Source organism: Lepidochelys olivacea (assembly GCF_965140295.1).
Source record: "Lepidochelys olivacea isolate rLepOli2 genome assembly, chromosome: 6".
Classification (NCBI taxonomy): domain Eukaryota; kingdom Metazoa; phylum Chordata; order Testudines; family Cheloniidae; genus Lepidochelys; species Lepidochelys olivacea.
Genome location: NC_140416.1, coordinates 72,328,243 through 72,355,886, shown reverse-complemented (window position 1 = coordinate 72,355,886; position 27,644 = coordinate 72,328,243). Strand labels below are relative to the sequence as shown.

Below are 27,644 nucleotides of genomic sequence, written 5' to 3'. Positions count from 1 at the left end.
TTCCAAGTCTCTGTGACCCCTGGGCAGTGGAGTTCACAATGGTGACCAGAGCAATCAAAGTAGGGCATAGTGGGACAGCTGCTGGAGAACAGTTAGTTATGTCAACCCTAACACAGTGTCTACATTTGTGCCGCAGTGATCGAAGTACCTTGACTATGACACTACACCACTTGGGGAGGTAGTATTACTATGTCAGCACAATGGGGCACTTACAACGGTGAGAGACAAATTTAAATAGACACATGCACAGTTAGGTCAACACAGGCTGATGCAAGGCAACTTAACTTTGTGGTGTAGACAAGGCCTCAATAAACAAGACAGACAGAGGAAAGGGATGTAACTAACACAAGCTTTTTGAACAATATGGTGGGCAGCAAATGTCACAGTAATGTCCCTATTTTTCTTTGGGGGGGGGTGAAGGGATACATGATGGGAGGAAGCCTTGCTGGGAATAAAATAGATAAAAGAGACAAAGAAGGACAGTAGGGGTAAGTGGGATGGGGAAAAGAGAAAATGGAATGGACAGGGGAAATTAGCTTGAGATGAAGATATTGAGGGAGGGGATGGAATGGAGTGTGAGCAAACTGCTAAGCGGTGATGGGGGAAAATACTAAGAGTGAAAACTATTAAACAGTTGGACAGAATGTTCTCAGTGTCTAAAGGTGCCTGTGGCAGCTGCTTTTCTCAGCTCCTGGGGGCTGAATTTCTGGGTGGCCTCTCCCAGCAGTCTGTTTTTGAGTTCACATCCTAGCACCCACCTAGGCTCTCTTCTGCACAGTGTTTAAGCTGCCCTCTCCATGATCTCTGCTCCTATTGGCTGAGGTCCTGCCAGGAACTGTTAATCTGAGTAGCTATTGTGGTGAGACCATTAAATCTTCAAAATGATATATTTTATCAGGCCAAGATTTTCAAAAGCACCTAATAATCTTGGGGTCCCAACTTGACACCTGAGACCTCATTTTCAGAAAGTGCTGTATGCTTAGGGCATGTCTACACTGCAGTTAAAAACCTGTGGCTGCCCTGTGCCAGCTGACTCAGGCTCACCGAGCTATTTAATAGCAGTATAGCCATTTGGGGCTTGGGAGGGAGATGGGGTTCTAGGACCCTGTGAGGTGGGAGGTTTCCAGAGTTCAGGCTGCAGCCAGAGCCCATCTACACTGCAATTAAACAGGTCCTTAGCCCAACCCTGGGTCAGCTGACATGGACCAGCCAGAGGTGTGTAATTGCAGTGTAGACATACCCTTAGGGTGAAATCCTGTCTCCACTGATCTCAGTAGGAATCTTCTCATTCTCTCGAGTGGAGAGTGGATTTCCTCCCTGGCCCTTTAAGGTGTCTGAAGTTGAGCTCTTAAAATCATTAATCCCTTCTGAAAATTTAGGTGCTTGTTTTATCTCTTGTCAACTTCTAACTTCTTCAATTTATTTTCTTGAGACAAAGCGGGTGAGGTCACATTGGACCAACTTCTACTGGTGAAAGAGACAAGCCTTTGAGCTTACAGAGAAATTTCTTTCAAGTCTGGGAAAGGTACTCAGTGTGACAGTTAAGTACAAGGTGAAACAGATTGTTTAACATATTGTAATAGACCATTGCAGGGGAAGTGGCCAGTTAACACCTCATAGGACAAAAAAGGGGGGTGAGTGGCTTACAGATTTGTTGTAGGGTTCAGAGTAGCAGCCGTGTTAGTCTGTATCCGCAAAAAGAAAAGGAGTACTTGTGGCACCTTAGAGACTAACAAATTTATTTAAATTCAGTGTCTTCAGTAACACCATGACTTTTAGGGTCTAGCAATGTTATGAATATAAGCTTGCAGGCTCTTCTCTTGAAGGGGTTGTGCAGGTTTCCTTTGACAATGAGGACTGAAAGGTCAGATATGGAGTGATCGCTTTGTGAAATGTATTCACCCACGGGTGAGATGGATGGTGGGTTTTTTGTCTTTGATTACTTTGCTGTGTGAGTTCATGCTAATATATGGTTTGGATGGGTGAGACAGACTTAGAACTGCAAAAGTTTTATTACATTTTTTCAGGTCAGAGCTCCCTCTTGTGTGTATCTTGACTATTGCAGGTTTCAGAGTAGCAGCCGTATTAGTCTGTATCCGCAAAAAGAAAAGGAATACTTTTGGCACCTTAGAGACTAACAAATTTATTTGAGCATAAGCTTTTGTGAGCTAGAGCTCACTTCATCTGATGCATGCACTATTGCAGTAAACTGGAATTGATAATTGTCATTTGGGTTCATGCTATTTGTGTATCTTTAGCTTGTTTTAAAGGTTATTTCTGGAACTGGAAGCTTAGTAGAAATGTTAGTGAATAATCACTAACTATAGTTACATCTGCAAATGCCTATGTAATTTAGGGGGCTGATCTGAAGTTTATAATACTAAATTTCTGCTGTAAATTCTTACAGGCTGGAAATGTCTTCATTAGTCTCCTAATCCAGAGGTTCTCAAACTGTGGGTCAAGATGCCATTTTCATGGGTTCACTAGAGCTGGTGTTAATCTCACTGGAACCCGGGGCTGAAGTGAAACCCCAAGCCCTGCCACCTGGAGCTAAAGCCAAAGCCCAAGGGATTCAGCTCTTTCCCTCCTTGCTTCAGCCCTACGCAGGGGGTGGGAAGAGGCATATAGTAGTTTTTATTGTCAGAAGGGGGTCGTGGTGCAATGAAGCTTGAAAACCACTGTGGACCTAATCTAGCAGGTACAATCAGAAGCAAGAGATGTAGAACATACAGCCCATTTCCCTGTTAATGCAGGATTGTTTCCTGTAATTGGTCCAATATAATTTTAGCTTTTGCATGCAGTGGATCTTGCAGCATTTCCGTTGGTAGAATTCCACACCCTAACAGAACAGACTGTTGAGAAGCCTCCCAAATGTAGCCTGATGTTCCCTTTCTTTTTTTCGATTTTATTTCTTAGTGCACCATAATAAATTCCTATTCTTCCTTGGTGTTTGCAACTTATAAATAGTTGTAGACCTGTTTCTCTCCTAGCCATAATTGCTTAGCCACGCTATACATATATTTCCAGAAAAATTCAGCCTAAGGTACACCACTAGCATGTTGAAATCTAAGCTCAAATGGTCATAAGCAAAGTTATGAGCAACTGAAAACCAGGCCTTAAATGGAAAGTGTCAGTCAACCTTAACTAGAGGTGGTGCTCCAGCGTCGCCAGTAATAACTCTCGTTCCCTCCAGCCTCTCACTTCTGAACTGCACCTTCACTTCTAAAATGTTTGCCATAATACAGCTACCCGAACAACCTACAGTATCCCAGATGTGACTGCATGGGAGCCTTATAGAGGAAATATTGCCTCTTTTCTCTTTGCTATCCATTATTGGCCCTAGGCCTTTGAGCATTGCTGCTTCCTGGGTTTCTCCTTTCCATTATGTCTTGGGATCCCCTTCAGAATGTTGGCTTGCATTTTTTCCAAATATCTCTTCCATTCTTACCTGTTTTTCTCCTAATTCCTTGTACTCTAGATTTTTCTGTTTTGCTGGGTGTTTGCAGCTCCACAAGTCAGTATAACTTTATTTGTGCCCAACCCTGGTGGCATTTGCTCCTTCCGAGCCTCCCCCCAGCCACTTACTAAAATCAGCAATGAAATAGCTAATATGACAATGTGTTGTCGTTGGCCTTTAGAGTAAGTCCCACTATCCTCCTAACAGGGTACAAAGGAGCTCACAATTCTCACAGCTATGGGTTCAGGCTGTCTTCAGCCTCAGGAAGACACCACTACATTAGTTAATTGATCTGTTCATATTGGGCCCACATCTACAAAGGGATTTAGGTACCTAAGTCTCAGTTTAAGGTAGGGTGACCAGATATCCGGTTTTTGACTGGAACACCTGGACGAAAAGGGATCCTGGCAGCTCCGCTCAGCAGCGCTGCGCAGCGGGACTGGAAGGCTCCCTGCTAGCCTCCGTGCTACATGGCTCCCAGGAAGCAGCCGGCATGTCCGGCTCCTAGGCTTAGGGATGACCAGGGGGGTCCACATGCTGCCCCACCCCCCGACTGCAAGTGCAGCTCCCATTGGCCGGGTCAGGGCAGGGGACGAAGTAGTGTGACTCGCGAATGCTCAGGCAGGCGGTTGTTGAGGGGTCATGGCGTGCGCCTCTCCTGCTGCTGCAGTCCCTCTTCTCCTCCTCACACTCCTCCTGTGGCCGGGCTCAAGCTGCGGCGTGTGCCCTGTGGCAAACTGTGGTCTGTCACCCCATTGCCGGCACCCAGGAGTTCAAAGTATGTATCCCCATCTCCAAGTGCTGGGAATGGGGCTGCTGGAGGGGAGTGGATGAGAACGAGACAAACGCAGTGCCCAGCCTGGCCACCTCAGGGAGTCGGGGGCCGGCCCAGCCCAGCAGCACTGCCCCAGCACCACCTCCACCCCAGCAGCACCGCCCCCCTGGCTCAGGACAGTCCTCCTGAATCTGCCACTGGTCCCAGCAGCCCCAGACTCTGGATACGCCCATCCCCCTCACTGCATCCCTCCCTCGTCCCATCCCACCCTGCCCCCCACACCTAACCACCCCAGCCCAGTACCCCTTACAGGGCTCTCCCACCCATCCTCTCCACCTCCCAGAGCCACCACCCCCATGTCCCTCACCCCCCAGAGCCCTGCACCCCATTCACCTCCATACACTGCTGCGCTCCCGTTATGTCCATATGCACCTGTAGCCTTCTGCCTCCCCCTGCATCCCTATCCACCCAACATACCCCTCCTCTCTCCTTTACTGCCTCCTCTCACCCCCACCCTGCTCTCGTCCTTGGCCTCTTTCCCTCTCCATCCGCTCTCCTCCCCCAACCCCACCTCCATCTTTTCCCCTGCAGTCCGCACTTCTCCCTTCCCAACAGGGTGATTTAGGCATCCCCTGGAAGAGTGGAGTCCTCCCGGGCACCATCATAATCGGAGAAAGAAAATGAAAAAGCAATAAAACCAGTCAATAAAACTCAGCCAGTGGCCCAAGGCCCAGGTAGAGCAGAGCCCCCTCATTGCCAGGCGGCCAGCCTCCAGCCCTTCACTCTGGGACCCAATCTTCATGCTGGGCACAGCAGCACTGCAGCCCCCTGGGCGAGGGGCCCATGGGCACAGGAAGTCTCCTGCAGGTAGGGTGACCAAGCGATGGAGGGAGGGGGGATGGAGCGAGCAGGGCCTCGGGCATGGGACAAGGGGCAGGGCACAGGTGTTCGGTTTTCTGGAATTAGAAAGTTGGCAACCCTTGTTTAAGGTTTCACTACAATCCACAAAACCCCCATTTGGCTACTGCCTAAACTCACTCAGTGCCTAAATTTCCACTTTACAAGTTCTCTACTTGCCTAAGTTTTAGGGTGACCAGACATCCTCATAAAATCGGGACTGTCCCGATTTTTAGTTCTTTGTCCCACATCCTGACCGATGCAGGGTCAGGACACCATTTGTCCTGATATTGTGGCTTTGGCCGCTCTGGGAGCTTTTTTTTTTTTTTTTTTCCTTTGCTTCCCCCATGTGTCCTGATATTTTGTCCATTTCATCTGGTCACCCTACTAAGTTTCTGCCCCTGAGCATAGGCAGAGTGAGGGAGGAGTGTCTTCCTAAATCTCAGCACAATCCATGAACTGGAGGAAGATGGGCATTCATGTATCCATGTGGCGCATCAGTGACTGCCAGTAGCAAAAATCAACTGCTGGAGATGGGACACTAGGTGGGGAGATCTCTGAGTTACTACAGAGAATTCTTTGCCTGGTATCTACCTGGTGGGTCTTGCCCAAATGCTCAGGGTCTAACTGATCGCCATATTTGGGATTGGGAAGGAATTCTCCCCCAGGTCAGATTGGCAAGAGACCCTGGGGTTTTTCTTTTTTTGCCTTCCTCTGCAGCATGAGGCACAGGTCACTTGAAGGTTTAAACTAGTATAAATGAGGAATTCTCTATAACTTGAAGTCTTTAAACCTAGGGTTGCCAATTTTGATTGGATGTACTCCTGCAGATTTCATAACAATCTTTAATTAAAAATAGATCTTTAATTCCTGGACACTCCAGACCAATTCTGGAGGGCTGGATACCCTATTTAAACCATGCTTTGAGGACTTCAGTAACTCAGCCAGAGGTTAGGGGTCTATTTCAGGAGTGGGTGGGTGAGGTTCTGTGGCCTGCAATATACAGGAGGTCAGACTGGATGATCACAATGGTCCCTTCTGACCTTAAAGTCTGAGCCTGTCTTGCCTGCAGGGCCCAATCTGGTAGGTGTGCTCAGAGGCCATCTACAGGTTAGGAAGTGACAAGTCATCTTATAACTCTCTCATCCCAGTGATTAGAGCACCCGTAGGGGATTCAGGAGAGCCCAGTTCAACTCACCCCATCTGTCTGATTGGCGGGGGGAGTTTTTGAACAAGGGTTTCCAACCTCTGAGTGCCTTAACCACTGAGCTATGGGATATTCTGAAAAGGGCAAGGAGGGGTGTTTCCCTTACTCTCCATTGGACCTGTTCTACTTTGGATAAATACTTAAATAGTCATTGGGCCAGAGACAGTCAGGGTACATCTGCACTGGGGTGGGACGCCCCATGGCAGTGAGTTTCAGAGTCCAGGTCAACTGACTTGGGCTTGCATTATGGGGCCAAAAATAACAACATAGATATTCCTGCTCAGGCTAGAGCCTGAGCTCTGAGACCCACCCCTCTTGCTAGGTTTCAGAATCTGGGCTCCAGCCCAAGTGGGAATGTCTATGCTGCTATTTTTTTTTAGCCCCACAGCATGAGCCCAAGTCAGTTAACCTGGACTCTGAGACTCACAGCTGTGAAGTTTTTTCAGTGTAGACATACCCATAGTGACTCTATTGCTCGGTGGTTAGGGCACCTAGTTGGAAGATGCAGGATCCACTCGTGCTGCTCCAATAACTTCATTTATCCAAATTAAAACAGATTTAACAGGAGATACTGAAGGAGCCCAACACTGCAATATCTCCTAGCTCATTGGTTAGAGCACCCTCCTGAGAGGTAGGAGACCCCTTGTTCAAATGCTTCTCCCCAACTGGCAAAGAGGGGGGATCTGAACGTGGCTCTAATTGGTGAGCTAAAAGTTTATCATTTAGGCATCACCACCTGCTCCAGCTGCTTTGTGTTGAGGGAGGCAGGGACCTAACTCATTCTCCCAAGGAACTGCTTAGGTCCTTAGGCAGCCTGGCTCCAGAAGCAGGGTTCCCAGTTGTGGATACAGATTTAGATGCTTCCTTCCAGCCCAGAGTAAGACACCACACTGAGTGAAAGTGAGGGGCCTATGACATGCTCCTCATCAGCATCTGCTATTGGATAGCTTAGGTGGCTCCCTGCCTAGCATGCTGGCTTTTCTGAATCCCATTCTTAGGTGCCTATACAACGAATGGGATTCAGAAAACTCAGGCTTTGTCAATCCCATTGTTTCAGGGTGGTTTGTGTGGTTCTGTCTTTCTCTCTCTCCCCCCACCCCTCTAATGCTAACCCTGGAGGCACCTAAGTCCGTTTGAGTATGTCTGCACTGCAGTTAGACACTCACAGCTGGCCTGTGCTAGCTAACTTGGGCTTGGGCTAAGGGGCTAATTGTAGTGTAGATGTTTAGACTTGGGCTGGGGCCCCACCTCTAGGACCCTGCGAGGTCGGAGGGTCCCAGAGCTCAGGCTGCAGCCCAAGACTGAACGTCTACCCTGCAATTACACAATACCTTAGCCTAAGCTCTGAGAGCCCAAATCAGCTGGCATGGGCCAGCCATGGTTTTTTAATTGCAGTGTAGACAGACCCTTTGTAGATCCAGATCTCTGCTTGCAAAATGAATCTACACTTCTGCAGAATCTGTATGTCATGCAGACCACATAAATACATTAGATGGGCTGGATCTGTTTTTTGATACTACTACTGGGACATGCTATATCGGAAGCTAATCAGCAGGAATAGACATGTTAAAACAAATTTAAGTGTGTCCACACAATAAGTTTGCACTGACTTAACTAAATCTGTTCCTAAACTGATATAGCTAAATCAGTACAACTCTTGTATGGAAGATCTAATTCACCTCAAGAAGGCTTTACATCAAAGAGTAGGAAAAGCCATTGAACTGTTATCCCTATTAAGAACACAAAAGAAACATCCAAAAGGGAGACAAGGTGGACCTGCACCTTACCTCTTCATGTACACCCCACCAGCACAATGTTTCTTCCACCATGGATTCTTTGTAGAGAGCTCCTGCCTTCCAACCTCATTGCCTTTCTTAGAAGCATTTTCCCTGGCATCTTTTTTCAAACCTTCTCTAACTTTGTCACTGACACCTTCCTTCCCAATTAATTCTAACTGCTTGGATCTTGGTGTTTTATTTTTGCTGATCTCCATGTTGTTATCTGTCAGTTCTCTATTCTTGGGGAACCAGGGCGCCATATCCAGCCTGTCTGACTCACGAAGGACATCACCCACCCTCCGCTTGAATCAAAACTGATCAGAGGAAAGCCTTACAAAAAGCAATGAAAAGGCAGTGAGACACACCCCTAAACCCCTCTGGACAAGGGTGACAGGATTAAGGCAACTCCCCTAGCCTCATTTGCATCGAAGATGGGCCAGGGAGACATCTCCATTAGCGTACAGAATGGAGAACAGCGATTCCAACGCAAGAACCTCACTAAACTCTGGGACCAGAAAAGCAGGGAAGCACTGCATGATGGGGGAATCTCTGCTCCAGATATTAACAAACCCACGCTTGCACACACCTAGCTCAGTAGTTATCAGACCAATTCTAGTAATAAATCCTTTATTGGTAACCAAAATTCTGAAGCTGCCTAATTGCATTGCGAGCTCCCTTGAAGGAACACCACCCATAGCCAAGAATGATGAGTTCCTATTGTCTAGCTTGAACAAAACAACTTTGGTATACTCCCTTGAGCCATCAGTTTACCCATAAACAAATCCAGCGTTCTCCCTTGAACCATTGTTGTTTCCCTACAAAAACCCCTAGCCATGCTCAAATAAGCGTTCTGATGCCTGGATCCAAAATCTGCATCAGTTTTATTGGGACTTCATCTTTTCCTGACTGATCGTGCTTGGGGGCTCTGCCTGTCTCCAGCACTCCAGACCCTCAGCTACCACCACCATCTGGGAACCCTGACCGGTTCAAGTTTCACGAAGTAGAGAGAACCCAACTCTCTCTCTCTGCTGTTGTTTTTTTTTTTTACTCTAGGTATAGCTTTCTAACCCTGACTTGTGTGATCAGTTATAGTTTTCTAAACCTGACTTTTGTAATCATATTTAAGCTAGATTTAATATTGTAACAGTTTTGTTTGTTTGGCTCGTCTTGTATGGTTATTAGCTGGCAATAAATAACTTTTATGATTAATCTGGTTGCTTATTTCCCTCCCTCCCTCTCGTGTTTTTGGCTTCCCCATTTGCTCTGCAGCAATGCTCCTCTTCCCTAAGCTAAAGATCCCTGTAACGCCCAAAAATCCTGTGGGGTTTGCTCAACAACTGTAACGTGAAAGTGGAGATAGGGACGTGCTGAACCTGTGGCATAGGAGGGTGGCAGCTTGGAAGTGCTGCTCAACCCAGCCTGCTGAGTCCAAGGACATATAAGGGTGACAGCAGGGCCGTCCCTAATCATACGCAAAGTGCACAGCTGTGTAGGGCACCAGGAAATTTAGGGCACCAGATTTCCTGGTGCCCTAGGAAGCTACATGCTGCTCCAGCCCCTGCTCTGCCCCCTCGCTGGCTCTTCCCCATGGCCCCCACCCCTGCTCTGCCCCAGTCCCCCCTCCACTCCCCTGAGGACTGCTGCAGGGTTGGGCCTGCACTCACCGGCGACAGGAAGTGCAGAGATCTGGCGCGCCACTAGTGAGTGATGGGGGGCAGTTCCCCCCTGCCCCCCCCCGCCAGCCCCCCCCCATGCTCGGAAGCCGGCCTCGCTCCGCCCACGCCTGCAGGGCCCTCCGGCCTCGGCCGGCTTGCGCGGGGACGGCGGGCCAGGACCTGGCTGGGGAGGCGGGGCGGTTTCCGGGAGGGGGCTGCAGCCCATTTCAGGCTGTCTCAATGCGAAGCTTGCGTCTCCACCACTTCCCCAACAGCGGCCTCTACCGGCTGCCGTAGCCCGCCACTCCTGTGGCTCGTGCGATGGAGCTCTAGGTAGCTCCTGCGATCGCCTGAAGACAACCGCACTGCCTTCGGAGTAGCGGCCCGCGCGGGGAACGCTGCATTGCTGGGAGTTTCAGGAGGGGGCTCCGCCGTCGTTCCCTGCCGCGGCGCCGGGCCCAGCGGAGAGGCAGGACTCAGGCGCCTCTAAGGACGCGCATGGCTGGCCGTTGAGCGGTGAGGACCTGAGATTCGAACGGACGCAGCGGGCCAATCCGAGGCGGCGCCGGGGCTGAGCGCTGTGTTTGAGACGCGTCGGGAGGCGGGGATGGGGCTGTGAAGGGTCGGGGACGGGATGCCCAGGGGGGCGGTGTGAGCAGGTCGGGATGGTGGCGAGGGGGTGAGAGGCCGGCCGAGGCGCGGCTGGGGCCGGAGCAGAGGGGGGCGCGAGGCTCGGCGGAGCCGGGATGACGGGGCGCAGCCGCGCCGTGGTGCGCCTGGCGGTGCTGCAGCAGCTGCGGGCCGCGTATGGGATCAAGGTGAAGAGTGGGAGCTGCCGAGGGGCGGCGGGGAAGCAGCCCGGAGCGGCGGCCGTCGAGGTAAGGGGGTGCTGCGCTAGGGGCTGTGGCCGGGGGGCAGCCGCCTGCGAGCCTGGGGACACCCTGGGCAGCAGCTGGGGCCCTGAGATGTTGGTTACCAGTCTTGTACCCCAATTAGGATTATCATCTGGCTGGTATTTCACCCACCTGGCTGGGTTTTTTTAATGGTTTTGTTAGTTGCCAGAAAAATAATGTAATTGGTCAGGTTTTCTTTTATGTAGGTCTAAAGATGTGCCTCACCATCACAATACACTGGGATATCTAACATTAAAAGTTTTTGGGTCCAGCTAAACATGCTGCAGTGTTCCCACTTCTGCAGTTTAAGCAGTAACAGATCAAAACTGTTGAATATACAGCAGCTGTCTGCCCACCAACAGGAGAGCACATCACTCATGTGTCTGAGCGAGGGTTTGGGTCATGTGAGGGCGAAGAAAGGTGGGAGGTATATTAAATAATGAAAGATCAGGGCAATGGTGCCAGTGATCCTATTACATCTCCTGGGGAGGGGAGCTCACATCAGAAACTGCACATTCAGTGGCAGCTGGCTAAATGAAACGACTACAAAGACCCAAAAATGTGCTGATAAAACAACTCTGTTATTGTGATGTTATCAAGCTTATCTATATATGTTATCTCACTAGCTAGTCGTAAGTGTTTGTTGAAGGTGCGCTTGCCTCAGGATTGGGGTTATGGTAGGCTTGCTTTGTGGGGGAAGGGAAGTGCTGGGTTTTTTGGATTTCAGAAGTGATAACCCTAACCATTCTTGGTACTGTATAAACAGGGCTGTAGTGGCGAAACAGAGAGTGATTATGTGCTACAAGGTGTAAACTGGTCACTCACTGAAGGTGTCAGGAAAAACTTTTCTAAGGCTTGCATCTGGAGAGGTACAATAAGTGGGTTTTCCCATTCCCTGAGCTGGTTACTGCAGCAGTCAGTCAGTATGATTTGGTAAAGTGATGGGTGTGTAAATGCTGATATTCCCTCTTGGGACCTCTGCATATGGCAAGGCAGAAAGACCTTGAAAAAGGAACTGCACTCTTAAATTAGTGCTTGCTTCCACAGTATTTAACATTTTCTCTGTGATGCCAAGTGTGCCAAAGGTGCTGTTGTATATTGCCAATTTGGTAAGCACTTTTTATATTTTAAGTGCTTTACCATCTCTGATTCTAAATGAAATTTTCGCTATTTGTCTCATCTAATCCGAGTACATAGCTGCTGTACAATTACCCATCACTGTGTTTCTTTAGCAATTATTTGTTTCTCTGTACTCTAGCATTGAGAGGCTTTTCTTTGCATAATGACTGTTCAGTTTCTTAATATTAAAAACAGTAAATGTTCTTGCACTTTGAGTACACATCAGTATAACCTGAAAGTGAACTTTAAAGTGTTTGGGCTGAGTTCTAATGTAGTTTATTGTTATTGACTCTTCAGAAGTACATTCTCAGGATATTCTATTATTCGGTACCAAATGCTAGTCTTCAGTATCTAAAATATAAATTGTAACTTTCATGTTAATAATCAGAAATAAATTTACTCTAAAAATTAGGTTTCAGAGTACCAGCGGTGTTAGTCTGTATTTACAAAAAGAAAAGGAGTACTTGTGGCACCTTAGAGACTAACACATTTATTTGAGCATAAGCTTTTGTGAGCTACAGCTCACTTCATCGGATGCATCCAGTGGAAAATACAATGGGGAGATTTATATACACAGAGAACATGAAACAATGGGTGTTACCATACACACTGTAAGGAAAGTGATCACTTAAGATGAGCTAATACCAGCAAGGGGGGCGGGGGGACGGAGGAGAAGAAGAAAAACCTTTTGTAGTGATAATCAAGGTGGGCCATTTCCAGCAGCTGACAAGAACGTCTGAGGAACAGTGGGGGGGAGGGGAATAAACATGGAGAAATAAGAAAAGGAGTACTTGTGGCACCTTAGAGACTAACCAATTTATTTGAGCATGAGCTTTCGTGAGCTACAGCTCACTTCATCGGATGCATACCGTGGAAAGGATTTTGATTTTTTTGTTTTACAAGGAGCACAGGTTTGAAAAGGAAATTTTTTTTTTTTCCTTTGGGCTGCTGGTAAGCAGGTTTCCAAGTAGTTGAAGGTTTTTTGCTTTGATTTGGGCCCAGAGCAGAGACAAGGGAATTGTCTTTTTCTGTAGGCTGACAATAAGTATCAGAGAATAGGTATTCTATTCCAGCACAGCAAAATTTTACAGCCAAGTTTTGTTTGTTTATTTCTAAACCTTGGGTGTAAAGTTAGTTAAAAACAGAGAGGTTAGAATGACAAAATCCACGGCTCGACAAAAGCTGGAATTAGCCAGTTTTCAGGCTGCGGAAAAACAAAGGGAACATGAAAGACAGATAGAACTCATGCGGCTGAAAATGGAAGCAAGGGACAAAGAAATGGAAGCAAGGGCCAAAGGACTGGAGGAGAAGGAAAAAGAGAGGAAGCATGTGGAGGAGGTGGAGAAGATAAAGGCTCAGGGGAATATCCCAACAAACCCTAGCAATCCTTCTCCAAGTACCACTTCCCATCCCAGAAAGTTCCCCACCTACAAGGCAGGCGATGATACTGAGGCCTTCTTAGAAAACTTCGAAAGGGCCTGCCTTGGGTACAGCATCTCTACCGACCAATACATGGTAGAGCTGAGGCCACAGCTCAGTGGACCTTTAGCTGAGGTGGCAGCTGAAATACCTAAAGAACACATGAACAAGTATGAACTGTTTAAATCCAAGGCGAGAGTCAGAATGGGGATAACACCCGAGCAGTCTCGTCGGAGGTTCAGAGCCCTAAGGTGGAAACCAGACGTGTCATTTACCCAACATGCCTACCACGTTGTGAAACATTGGGATGCCTGGATATCAGGAGCAAGTGGTGAGTCTCCAGTAAATTTGCCCTTCCTAATGCAAATGGAACAATTCTTAGAGGGGGTTCCTGAGGAAATAGAAAGATACATCCTAGATGGGAAGCCCAAAACTGTAATCGAGGAGGAGAGATTGGAGCCAGATGGGTGGAGGTGGCAGAGAAGAAGAAAACTGGTCGCAGTTGGAGTGGAGACCAGAAGGGACAACCCCAGACCACACGCTATTACCGGGGGCCGCCCAAAGCCCCACCTACCTCCCAAAGAACCCTCCAGACCCCTTATCATCCCACCACCCCGTTATCCAGCAACCCACCACGCCCCAGTGACCCGTCAGCTGGACGATGTTTTAAATGTAACGAGCTGGGGCATGTAAAGGCCAACTGCCCCAAGAACCCCAATAGATTACAGTTCATTGCACCGGAATCACACCAGAGGTCCGCAGGCCCAGATACCTCCCAGATACCCTTGGAGCGGAGGGAAACTGTGAGAGTGGGCGGGAAGAAGGTCACCGCGTGGAGGGACACCGGAGCACAAGTATCAGCTATCCATGCTTCCTTAGTGGACCCCAATTTAATCAACCCAGAGATCCAAGTGACGATTCAACCCTTCAAGTCCAACTCTTTCAATTTGCCTACAGCCAAGTTGCCTGTCCTGTACAAGGGCTGGTCAGGAACGTGGACTTTTGCAGTCTGTGATGATTATCCCATCCCCATGCTGTTGGGGGAAAACTTGGCCAATCATGTGAAGCAGGCCAAGAGGGTGGGAACGGTCACCTGCAACCAGGCTAAACAAGCAGTGAGGCCTACCTCTGTTCCAGAAACTTCTATCAGGACCCGGTCAGAGGTAATGGACCCGGACCCCAGGCCAATGTCTGCAACAGCAGTAGTGGATCCAGAACCGGAACAAGCGGAACAACCAGCACCAGACCATTTGCCAACACTGAATCCAGTACTTGCAACCTCAACACCAGAGGGCCCCACCGAACCTGAACCGGCAGCAGCCGATAACCCTACACAAGAGGCTCAGCCAGAGCCTGAACCCCAACATAGTGTCCCAGCGGAGAGCGGTTCACAGTCAACGGAAACAGCCCCATCCCCTACATTGCTTCCAGAGGGACCAAGCGTAGGTCCACAATCCAATGAGGAACTGATGTCTCCAGCATCAAGGGAACAGTTCAAGACCAAACAGGAAGCAGATGAAAGCCTCCAGAGAGCTTGCACGGCGGCACAGAGCAACCCACCACCTCTCAGCTCTTCAAATCGATCCAGGTTTGTTGTAGAAAGAGGACTTTTATACAAGGAAACTCTTTCTGGTGGACATCAGGAAGGCTGGCATCCTCAGAGACAGTTGGTAGTTCCAACTAAATACTGGGTCAAACTCTTGAGCTTAGCCCATGATCACCCTAGTGGCCATGCTGGGGTGAACAGGACCAAAGACTGTTTGCGGGGGGGGGGTCATTCCACTGGGAGGGAATGGGCAAGGATGTTTCTACCTATGTCCGGTCTTGTGGGGTTTGCCAAAGAGTGGGAAAACCCCAAGACCAGGTCAAAGCCCCTTTCCAGCCACTCCCCATCATTGAAGTTCCATTTCAGCGAGTAGCTGTGGATATTCTGGGTCCTTTTCCGAAAAAGACACCCAGAGGAAAGCAGTACATACTGACTTTCATGGATTTTGCCACCCGATGGCCGGAAGCAGTAGCTCTAAGCAACACCAGGGCTAAAAGTGTGTGCCAGGCACTAGCAGACATTTTTGCCAGGGTAGGTTGGCCCTCCGACATCCTCACAGATGCAGGGACTAATTTCCTGGCAGGAACTATGGAAAACCTTTGGGAAGCTCATGGGGTAAATCACTTGGTTGCCACACCTTACCACCATCAAACAAATGATATGGTGGAGAAGTTTAATGGAACTTTGGGGGACATGATACGTAAATTCGTAAATGAGCACTCCAGTGATTGGGACCTAGTGTTGCAGCAGTTGCTCTTTGCCTACAGAGCTGTACCACACCCCAGTTTAGGGTTTTCCCCATTTGAACTTGTATATGGCCGTGAGGTTAAGGGGCCATTGCTGTTGGTGAAGCAGCAATGGGAGTGATTTACACCTTCTCCAGGAACTAACATTCTGGACTTTGTAACCAACCTACAAAACACCCTTCGAACCTCTTTAGCCCTTGCTAGAGAAAACTTACAGGATGCTCAAAAAGAGTAAAAAGCCTGGTATGATAAACATGCCAGAGAGTGTTCCTTCAAAGTAGGAGACCAGGTCATGGTCTTAAAGGCGCTCCAGACCCATAAAATGGAAGCATCGTGGGAAGGGCCATTCACGGTCCAGGAGCGCCTGGGAGCTGTTACTTATCTCATAGCATTCCCCACCTCCAACCGAAAGCCTAAGGTGTACCATATTAATTCTCTAAAGCCCTTTTATTCCAGAGAATTAAAGGTTTGTCAGTTTATAGCCCAGGGAGGAGATGACGCTGAGTGGCCCGAAGGTGTCTACTACGAAGGGAAAACTGCTGGGGGTGTGGAAGAGGTGAACCTCTCCATGACGCTTGGGCGTATGCAGCGACAGCAGATCCAGGAGCTGTGCACTAGCTATGCGCCAACGTTCTCAGCCATCCCAGGACTGACTGAATGGGCATACCACTCCATTGACACAGTTAATGCTCGCCCAGTTAGAGTCCAACCTTACCAGGTGTCTCCTCAAGCTAAAACTGCTATAGAACAGGAGATCCAGGATATGTTACAGGTGGGTGTAATCCGCCCCTCTGAAAGTGCATGGGCATCTCCAGTGGTTCTAGTTCCCAAACCAGATCGGGAAATACGTTTTTGCATGGACTACCATAAGCTAAATGCTGTAACTCGCCCAGACAACTATCCAATGCCACGCACCGATGAACTATTAGAGAAACTGGGACGGGCCCAGTTCATCTCTACCTTGGACTTAACCAAGGGGTACTGGCGGGTACCGCTAGATGAATCTGCCAAGGAAAGGTCAGCCTTCACCACACATCTCGGGCTGTATGAATTTAATGTACTCCCTTTCAGGCTGCGAAATGCTCCCGCCACCTTCCAGAGACTTGTAGATGGTCTCCTAGCGGGATTAGGAGAATATGCAGTCGCCTACCTTGACGATGTGGCCATATTTTCGGATTCCTGGGCAGACCACCTGGAACATCTACAAAAAGTCCTTGAGCGCATAAGGGAGGCAGGACTAACTGTTAAGGCTAAGAAATGTCAAATAGGCCTAAACAGAGTGACTTACCTTGGACACCAGGTGGGTCAAGGAACTATCAGCCCCCTACAGGCCAAAGTGGATGCTATCCAAAAGTGGCCTGTCCCAAAGTCAAAGAAACAGGTTCAATCCTTCTTAGGCTTGGCCGGTTATTACAGACGATTTGTACCGCACTACAGCCAAATCGCCGCCCCATTGACAGACCTAACCAAAAAGAAACAGCCAAATGCTGTTCAGTGGACCGAAAAGTGTCAGAAGGCCTTTAACAAGCTTAAAGCGACACTCATGTCTGACCCTGTACTAAGGGCCCCAGACTTTGACAAACCGTTCCTAGTAACCACAGATGCGTCCGAGCGTGGTGTGGGAGCAGTTTTAATGCAGAAAGGACCTGATCAAGAATTCCACCCTGTAGTGTTTCTCAGCAAAAAACTGTCTGAGAGGGAAAGCAACTGGTCAGTCACTGAAAAAGAATGTTACGCCATTGTCTATGCTCTGGAAAAGCTACGCCCATATGTTTGGGGACGGCGTTTCCACCTGCAAACCGACCATGCTGCACTGAAGGGGCTTCACACCGTCAAAGAAAATAGCAAAAAAACTTCTTTGGTGGAGTTTAGCTCTCCAAGATTTTGATTTCGACATCCAACACATCTCAGGAGCTTCTAACAAAGTGGCTGATGCACTCTCCCGTGAAAGTTTCCCAGAATCAACTGGTTAAAATCGTCCCTGAGATGTGGAAAATATTGTTAGTCTTCATGTACTTGGTAGTATATTTAGAGATACATGTGTCTTATTAACTCTGTTTTCCTAGAGCTCCAGGAAGAAATCCGAGCCAGTGTTTCACCCTAGCTGAGATTTGGGGGGCGTGTCATAAATATAAAGGGAAGGGTAAACCCCTTTAAAATCCCTCCTGGCCAGAGAAAAAAATCCTCTCACCTGTAAAGGGTTAAGAAGCTAAAGGTAACCTCACTGGCACCTGACCAAAATGACCAATGAGGGGACAAGATACTTTCAAAAGCTGGGAGGAGGGAGAGAAACAAAGGGTCTGGTCTGTCTGTCTATATGCTGCTTTGCCGGGGATAGACCAGGAATGGAGTCATAGAACTTTTAGGAAGTAATCTAGCTAGGTATGCGTTAGATTATGATTTCTTTAAATGGCTGAGAAAAGAATTGTGCTGAATAGAATAACTATTTCTGTCTGTATATCTTTTTATAACTTAAGGTTTTGCCTATGGTATGCATCCGATGAAGTGAGCTGTAGCTCACGAAAGCTCATACTCAGATAAATTGGTCTCTAAGGTGCCACAAGTCCTCCTTTTCTTTTTGCGAATACAGACTAACACGGCTGTTACTCTGAAACATGGAGTAATAGTTTTACTTTGTGTAATGACCCATGCACTCCCAGTCTCTATTCAAGCTTAAGTTAATTGTATCCAGTTTGCAATTAATTCCAATTCAGCCGTCTCTCATTGGAGTCTGTTTTTGAAGTCTTTTTGTTCTAATATTGCAACTTTTAGGTCTGTAATCGAGTGACCAAAGAGATTGAAGTGTTCTCCGACTGGTTTATGAATGTTATAATTCTTGATATCTGATTTGTGTCCATTTATTCTTTTACGTAGAGACTGTCCAGTTTGACCAATGTACATGGCAGAGGGGCATTGCTGGCACATATCACATTGGTAGATGTGCAGGTGAACGAGCCTCTGAGAGTGTGGCTGATGTGATTAGGCCCTATGATGGTGTCTCCTGAATAGATATGTGGACACAGTTGGCAACGGGCTTTGTTGCAAGGATAGGTTCCTGGGTTAGTGGTTCTCTTGTGTGGTATGTGGTTGCTGGTAAGTATTTGCTTCAGGTTGGGGGGCTGTCTGTAAGCAAGGACTGGCCTGTCTCCCAAGATCTGTGAGAGTGATGGGTCGTCCTTCAGTATAGGTTGTAGATTCTTGATGATGTGTTGGAGAGGTTTTAGTTGGGGGCTGAAGGTGACGGCTAGTGGTGTTCTGTTATTTTCTTTGTTGGGCCTGTCCTGTAGTAGGTGACTTCTGGGTACTCTTCTGGCTCTGTCAATCTGTTTCTTCACTTCAACAGTGGGTATTGTAGTTGTAAGAATGCTTGATAGAGATCTTGTAGGTGTTTGTCTCTGTCTGAGGGGTTGAAGCAAATGCGGTTGTATCGTAGAGCTTGGCTGAAGACAATGGATCGTGTGGTGTGATCTGGGTGAAAGCTGGAGGCATTTAGGTTGGAATAGCGGTCAGTAGGTTTCCGGTATAGGGTGGTGTTTATGTGACCAGTGTTAATAAGCAATGTAGTGTCCAGAAATTGAATCTCTTGTGTGGACTGGTCCAGGCTGAGGTTGATGGTGGGATGGAAATTGTTGAAATCATGGTGGAATTCCTCAAGGGCTTCTTTTCCATGGGTCCAGATGATGAAGATGTCATCAATGTAGCGCAAGTAGAGTAGGGGCATTAGGGGACAAGAGCTGAGGAAGCGTTGTTCTAAGTCAGCCATAAAAATGTTGGCATACTGTGGGGCTATGCGGGTACCCATAGCAATGCCGCTGGTTTGAAGGTATACATTGTCCCCAAATGTGAAATAGTTATGGGTGAGGACAAAGTCACAAAGTTCAGCCACCAGGTTAGCCGTGACATTATCGGGGATACTGTTCCTGACGGCTTGTAGTCCGTCTTTGTGTGGAATGTTGGTGTAGAGGGCTTCTACATCCATAGTGGCTAGGATGGTGTTTTTCAGGAAGATCACCAATGGATTGTAGTTTCCTCAGGAAGTCAGTGGTGTCTCGAAGATAGCTGGGAATGCTGGTAGCATAGGGCCGGAGGAGGGAGTCTACATAGCCAGACAATCCTGCTGTCAGGGTTCCAATGCCTGAGATGATGGGGCATTCAGGATTTCCAGGTTTATGGATCTTGGGTAGCAGATAGAATACCCCGGGTCAGCGTTCCAGGGGTGTGTCTGTGCGGATTTGTTTTTCTGTTTTTTCAGGGATTTTCTTGAGCAAATGGTGTAGTTTCTTTTGGTAACTCTCAGTGAGATCAGAGGGTAATGGCTTGTAGAAAGTTGTGCTGGAGAGCTGCCTAGCAGCGTCTTGTTCATATTCCGACCTATTCATGATGACGACAGCACCTCCTTTGTCAGCCTTTTTGATTATGATGTCAGAGTTGTTTCTGAGGCTGTGGATGGCATTGTGTTCTGCACAGCTGAGGTTATGGGGCAAGTGGTGCTGCTTTTCCACAATTTCAGCCCGTGGACGTCGGCGGAAGCATTCTATGTAGAAGTCCAGTCTGTTGTTTCCACCTTCAGGAGGAGTCCACCCAGAACCCTTACAACAATATTACAACAAAAAGACTTTGAAAACAGACTCCAACGAGAGACTGCTGAATTGGAATTAATTTGCAAACTGGATACAATTAACTTAGGCTTGAACAGAGTCTGGGAGTGCATGGGTCATTACACAAAGTAAAACTATTCCGCCCCCCCCCCCCAAGTTCTTGTCAGCTGCTGGAAATGGCCCACCTTGATTATCACTTCAAAAGGTTTTCTCCCCTCTCCCCCTCCCCCCTGCTCTCCTGCTGGTATTAGCTCATCTTAAGTGATCACTCTCCTTACAGTGTGTATGGTAACACCCATTGTTTCATGTTCTCTGTGTATATAAATGTCCCCACTGTATATTCCACTGAATGCATACGATGAAGTGAGCTGTAGCTCACGAAAGCTTATGCTCAGATAAATTTGTTAGTCTCTAAGGTGCCACAAGTCCTCCTTTTCTTTTTTCTAAAAATCTAGATACTTTGAATATATTTTAAAAGAAAACAATTCCTTTCTTTCAATATTTAGGTCAGCATAAAGATATAATGCAGGTAACACTGTAAGGTGTCAGCTTGTGCGGGGCTAAGGAAGTCAAAGCACAGTGTTCTGTGATTACTTAAATGCCTGTTAAATATAGTTAAGGCCCTACCAAATTCGTGGCCATGAAAAACACGTCACAGATGGTGAAATCTGGTCTCCTCCATGAAATCTGGTCTTTTGTGTGCTTTTACCCTATACTACACAGAGCTCACGGGGGAGAGACCAGGGTTTCTCAAACTGGGGGGTCCTGATCCAAAAGGAATTTTTTGGGGGGGGTCACAAAGTTATTTTAGGGTAGTCGCAGTATTGCCACCCTTACTTCGGTACTGCCTTTAGCGCTTGGAGGCCGGAGAGTGGCGGCTGTTGGCCGGGCGCCCAGCTCTGAAGGCAGCGCCCCGCCAGCAGTAGTGCAGAAAGGGTGGCAGTACTATACCATGCCATTCTTACTGCTGCGCTGCTGGTGGCCGTGTCTCTGCCTTCAGAGCTGGGCTCCTGGCCAGCAGCTGCTGTTCTCCAGCTGCCCAACTCTGAAGGCAGCGCCACTGCCAGCAGCAGCAGCACAAAAGTAAGGGTAGCAGAACTGTGACACCCCCCCACACACATAACTCAGGACCCCTACAATTACAGCACCATGAAATTTCAGATTTAAATAGTTGAAATCATGAAATTTACTATTTTAAAAATTCTATGACCATGAAATTGACCAAAATGGACCATGAATTTGGTAGGGCCCTAACTATATTTAATTAGAAAGCATGAAAGGGACCCAAATCCTGGGCCTTGCTGAGGTGACTTTGTGCTGCTGATGCAGCGTGAAGCTGAGTATTTCCCTGACATTTGCTTTGTGCCCGCCTTGCTTGCCTTGCTCCACAAGCACCTTGATGGGAATTGGAACACAATAAGCACAGCTGATCCCTGGTCAGTGTGAGTTAGAATAGCCTTGTTCTGGGCTGGTTTGGCTTGGCTCCCTGGGGAGTGGAGGGAAGTGGTTTCCTGAGTGGTTTCTTGGTGCCAAAAGGATTTCCTCCTCCACTCTGTAGGCTGTACATTCCCACCTATGTCTCAGGCAAGGAGGCCTGGATAAGCCTCTTGGGAGGAACCCACAGCACAGCTGCCTCTCTTTTCCCAGAAGGGTGCTGTTAAGCGACAGTCAACATACTTGGCCTACTGCCTCCACACCAAAGGCTGGCTTCTTTTCCAAACACTGCTGTCCTTAGAGAGAAACTGACCAGGATTAGGAGTTTAATCTATATTTTTGAAAGTGCAATATATAAAACATATTTATAATCCATTAAACTGGTGCACAAATTGTTTTAGAATTGTTTTCACTTGCCCCATAGATTGTGCCAAAACTGCTTTTATTTTAAAGCTACTTTAAATATTACACGAGTGCTTATAATTAATCTCATTATGGGAACCTAGAGCCTTGCCACTGAGCCACAAGCAGTAGAGACCTATCATTGTTTTGTGAATGCAAATGATAAATATGTTAGGGTGTTCCATTACAGGATTGAGGTTGATCATCCCTCAATGGCAATGACTATCTTGGGTAAAAATGGCTGCTTTTTAACTGCAATTAAAATATGCATTGTAAGAAGAACCCAGTCTGTTTGGAAAATGACTTTAGATGCTACATCAGCCCCTTAGTATACCTGTTTCAGAGTAACAGCTGTGTTAGTCTGTATTCGCAAAAAGAAAAGGAGTACTTGTGGCACCTTAGAGACTAACCAATTTATTTGAGCATAAGCTTTCGTGAGCTACAGATCGCATCCAATGAAGTGAGCTATAGCTCACGAAAGCTTATGCTCAAATAAATTGGTTAGTCTCTAAGGTGCCACAAGTACTCCTTTTCTTTTTAGTATACCTGCTAACTGGTTTCACACAGGACATGGGGAAGCTGACTGTAGATAAAGTGGTATAAAATGGGCAAAATAAGCAAACTTGGAAAATAGGGAGTATTCTAATCTTTGTTATGGTAATTTTCATGTTATCTGAAATTTATTTACTGTTTACTATTTATTTACAAGAAGGATCTTTTTAAAGGTGGCAATGTCCCTTTTACAATTAGTATGACATCCATTCTTATCCAAAAGTTTTGGCTTTCTCTTCAATTCTTGTATTGTGCTCTACATATTTGTCTATATTTCTGCAGTATTACCCTGGTAAAATTTTCATAGCTGCTTGAGCAACATTAATTGAGTTTTGCATTTTAGGGCAAAGTCTTTGGAATATCGTTTCATTCATTACCTCAGTCAGTTGTACCAGAGTATGGAAGTATTCCAAGGTAAGTAAAGATTGTGTGTTTTAAACTGGAATCATACTTACTTTGGGGCTGTCTACATTACTGAATGCTTTAATTTTGAGTGGCATATTTTTCTCTTCCTCCAACAAAAAATATTTTTCAAAATAGAGAGGAATTCCACAATTGCTTTTCTGGGACTGGTCAGGCTTCTCAGGGGAAGGGAATTCTTTCTTGGAAAGAGAGGTTGGAAAACAGACAGGAACCCATAAGGTTGTCACTCACTTGCATTCGCTTTCAGTTTCTTACTGTGATTGGAGAAAGTAAACATTTTCTAAAATACTATTTTCCGTGACATTATTTGTCACAGGAAAATTGAACTGTGCAAAGATATAAAACATACTGTGACTTTCTTTCCTCAGCTTTCTTGTTGATGCTTGCAAATATTTAGAAGAGCATGTTCACACTGAAGGACTCTTCAGGAAATCTGGATCTTTTGTTCGTTTAAAAACATTAAAGGTATGTATGTATTTATTTATTAAGAGTGATTGTACTGGACTTGAGCTACATTTCACTTAAGTGTCTATATGTCTAACTTTCTGATTCTCTTTAGAAGCAATCATGTTTTGTGCTGGAAGTAGTTTGATAAGCTTTCTAATCACTAGTCACTGGACCCCCTTCACCTCCCTGCAGAAGACAAACTTCAGTCCTTTGTGTATAGTTACTGAAACAACCAAAAAACTGTTTTTTCAGCTTTCTGGAGTGTGTGAGGAAAGGCATGAGATTAAACAAAAAAAGTTTGTTTTTAGATGTCATGGGAACTTAAACTTGGTAGCTTTCTCCCACAGCAAGGTAGGCTGGGGAGAAACTATAAATCCAGAAATAATAAATAAAAGTAGCTCTGACTATGATTCATCACCAGGTATTATGCTTATATGAAAAAACTGGAGAATTAAAATTGGGACAATCTGAGATAAAACACAGTATCTTGTCTGCTGTGTGGCTAGGGGATTAGGGCATGTAACTCCTTGTGTATGATAAGTAGGGCCCTACCAAATTCAGGGTCTATTTTGGTCGATTATATGGCCATAGAAATTTAAAAATCATAAATTTCATGATTTCAGCTATTTAAATCTGAAATTTCACGGTGTTGTAATTATAGGGGTCCTGACCCAGAAAGGGTGTGTGGGTGGTGGTGGGGGGAGTGTTTTCTAAGGTTATTGTAGGGGGTGTTGCTTTACTGCTATCCTTACTTCTGCACTGTTGCTGACGGTGGTGCTGCCTTCAGAGTTGAGCAGCTGGAGAGTGGCGGCTGCTGGCTGGGAGCCCAGCTCTGAAGGCAGCGCTGCCACCAGCAGCAGTGCAGAAGGATGGCATGGTATGGTATTGCCACCCTTACTTCTGCACTGCATTTGTCGGGATGCTGCCTTCTGAGCTGGGCACCAGTCCAGGAGCCTCCGCTCTCCAGCCACCCAGCTCTAAAGGCAGTGCAGAAGTAAGGGTGGCAATACTGCGACTCCTCTAAAATAGCCTTGCCACTCCCCACCCCTGCAACTCCCTTTTGGGTCAGGACTCCCAATTTGAAAAATGCTGGTCTTTCCATGGCTGTGAATTTGGTAGGGCTCTAATGATAAGACTACAAACTGGTAAAGATAAGACATCTAATAAATCGCTTTTGAAGGCTTCAACTTATGCTAGTTATGAACCATTTCAGAATCAACTCGATCAAGGTGAAAACTGCCTACCTGCAGCACTGCCATGTGACATTGCAGGGCTTCTTAAACAGTTCTTTAGAGAGTTACCAGAGCCGATCCTTCCAACTGATCTGCAGGAAGCTCTTTTCAAGGCTCAGCACCTAGAAAATGAGGAGAAGAACACTGCCACAATACTGCTTTCCTGTCTTGTGGCTGACAGAACAATAGATACTTTGCGATTCTTTTTCAACTTTCTCAGAAATGTGTCCCTAAGGTAAGTAGAGAAATATAGGTGTGGAACTTGTAAGCAACTCTGAGAATTCCTATAATATGTCTTAAAAACAGAGAAGTGCTGTAACTTTCTCTGCTCAGTATTAGGACTATAAATATTCTTAATGACATTCATTTACCAGTAATAATGTAAGCATTACGTAATCTCCTGACTTTTGGGGGTGTATGTCATAGGGTAGTCCTATTTCACTTTTCTGGCTGTCATATTTCCATCTCTTCTTTTCCAAAAGAGCAACTAATATGGGATTACCCCCATCTGGATGATCCTCTTACTCTTGTGAAAACTGATCAGCTGTGGAAACTGTTAAGCTAAATAGCATGTATAAGCCATGTGGTGTAAGTGTCTTGAATATGCCTTTAAATCTTAGTGTGTCTCTTCCACTTCAACTAAAAATTTGCGTTAGCCTGTTTTCTCTATCCCAACTGCTTATGTTCTGATCAACAGAGAATGTAAAGACAAAACTGATACTTGCAAGCTCTTATCTTTTCTTTCTTTTTAATAAGATCCAATGAGAACAAAATGGATAGCAGTAATCTGGCAGTGATTTTTGCCCCAAACCTCTTGCATTCAAGTGATAATGAAAAGATGTCCATTAACACAGAAAAAAAGCTTCGTTTGCAGGCTGCTGTTGTGCAAACACTTATTGATCATGCAGCAGATATTGGTAAGATGACAACTGAATAACGTGTTGAAATGACTATGCATTTATTTATATTAAATACAAATATGTTTATATAACCATAGTTTCCATTTTTTTAAAACTCTATAAACATCTAATTCAGGACGTGTACCAGAATTTATCCTGGAAAAAATACCTGCTATGTTAGGTATTGATGCTCTTGATTCTACTCCTTCACTGAAAGGCTATGAAGAAAGTGAATCTCCTAGTCAGTGTAAGAGAAGGAGAAGACGAAGTGTTGGGGGTGAGTACCTATACTGAAAATTTGACTGACTACAGTTCAATGAGTAAATATAAAAATAGACTCAACTGAGTCTTTAGGACCATGTAGAAAACTAAATCTATGTATCTCAAGAGGATCCCCTTCTCCCTAAGCACCACAGACTGCTGTATCAACTGGCTGTGAAGTTTGCTACGCTCAGGTTGAAAATGGTGAAGTTTTCCAACTTCGTGAAACCTGTTATAAGCATCTTAACATTTCATAATTATTGATGTAAAAACTACTAGGTTGTGCAGTCATGCCATAACATTTCTTTTGCATGTCCTCTTCATTCTGACCAAAAAGGTTATTTTCTTTCAGGCTGTGTGTGGCAGGATAATGTTTTATCTTTAGCCTCTGGAGACCTGGTTTCAAATCCTATTTTGAGTCGCAAATGAAAATAGTTTTGAGGTGTCTTCATTGAGTGATTTGTTCACATAAAATGACCACACAACCTCTGACACAGTTGGCATTTTTGTTCAAGAGAGGGCCAGGACTGGAATAACACTGGTGTTGTAAATTGGAACACACATGCTCTGGCAGAGCACTGTTCTGAGAAAAAACCTTATTCATGTTAAACCTGGCTTTATAGCTGCCCTGTGATTTTTAGTTGCTTGCTTTCATGAGCACTAAAGTCACAAAAGTTTAGATGCACAGGATCTTTCTCTCCGACTATATATTTTATAAAGCTATCAAACTGGACAAAATATGTTGGCTATGAGATACTTATTGTCCCATGTGTTGCTCATGTGAGGTGTTCATGTAGCTTGCAAAATGAATACATGGTACGGGATCTACAAACCTAGACAATCGCAGTCATTGTCTAGGTTAGATTTGATTGCTTAGAGAAATTGATAATTTAGTTCATGAAAGCCTATCGAATATTAAAATAGGAATAGGTAGGTTTAGGTACTCCTGGCAATAAAAAACTCTCTTAAACCAGTATCATATGACTTCTCTACTCTAAAAATGCCTACTGGATTCTAAATTGACACATTGCACTTACTGCAGACTGACTGTATTTTGTTGCCCATTTTAACCAGCACATATGTAAAGAATTTAACTCTTTCCCAAACTTCGCTATCACTTTTTAAAAATTAATCTTCTAATCAGCATATTGGCCTCAATCTATTACATTACTTGGAAGATCTGAAACAATGATGAGAATGGACTAGTAGTCCTTTCCATTCAACAAATTAACCTAAATTGATTTAAGCACTCATAAATATTGGACCAATTTTAATCACATTGATTTCTAAGCCAGTCTAGTTAAATCAGTCTGCAAACTATTTGAAGATGCACTGATACCTCTGAAATGCTCCCCAATTAAACCTGTTGATAAAGTCATTTGCGTGGGAAGGATCTACTAGTCCTTTTCCATGCATAGGGGTAGAATTTTATTATTTCCAAAAAATCCTTGATAGATGGCTGTTAATTATCAGGGTAGAAGGTGTTAATAATAATCATGGTTATGTGTGTGTTTGTGTGTATATATTTTTTTTATGCACACACACACACACACACACACACACACACTTTATATATTAGTGCTGTCCATTAATCACAGTTAACTCACGCAATTAACTTAAAAAATTAATCGTGATTAATTGCCGTTTTAATTGCATTGTTAAACAATAGAATACCAATTTATTAAATTTCAGTATTTTTGGATGTTTTTCTACATGTTCAAATATATTGATTTCAGTTACAGCACAGAATACAAAGTATACACTGCTCACTTTATATTTTTGATTACAAATACTTACACTGTAAAAATGATAAACGAAACTATTTTTCAATTCACCTCAGTCAAGAACTGTAGTGCAATCTCTTTTTCACGAAAGTACAACTTAAATGTAGATTTTTGTTGTTG

General features: G+C 45.7%; 1 protein-coding gene and 1 long non-coding RNA gene across 2 annotated transcripts in view; one reads left to right on the top strand and one right to left on the bottom strand.

The window, feature by feature from the left end:
* Positions 1–1,722: 1,722 nt before the first annotated feature.
* LOC311521564 lies at positions 1,723–9,862 on the bottom strand. Its single transcript, XR_014711913.1, has 2 exons — positions 9,779–9,862; positions 1,723–2,090 (listed from the first exon to the last, which is right to left on the bottom strand). It is a non-coding gene; the product is annotated as an uncharacterized lncRNA (long non-coding RNA).
* A 589-nt stretch (positions 9,863–10,451) lies between these two features.
* LOC311521480 (rho GTPase-activating protein 11A-like) overlaps positions 10,452–27,644 on the top strand; it is an 83,783-nt gene continuing 66,590 nt past the window's right edge. The window contains exons 1-6 of the mRNA XM_084629810.1: positions 10,452–10,647; positions 22,822–22,892; positions 23,270–23,366; positions 24,562–24,815; positions 25,337–25,497; positions 25,616–25,756. Coding sequence (XP_084485936.1) covers positions 10,516–10,647; positions 22,822–22,892; positions 23,270–23,366; positions 24,562–24,815; positions 25,337–25,497; positions 25,616–25,756 — 856 coding nt within the window. The 5' untranslated portion in view covers positions 10,452–10,515. The remainder of the gene's footprint in view (positions 10,648–22,821; positions 22,893–23,269; positions 23,367–24,561; positions 24,816–25,336; positions 25,498–25,615; positions 25,757–27,644) is intronic.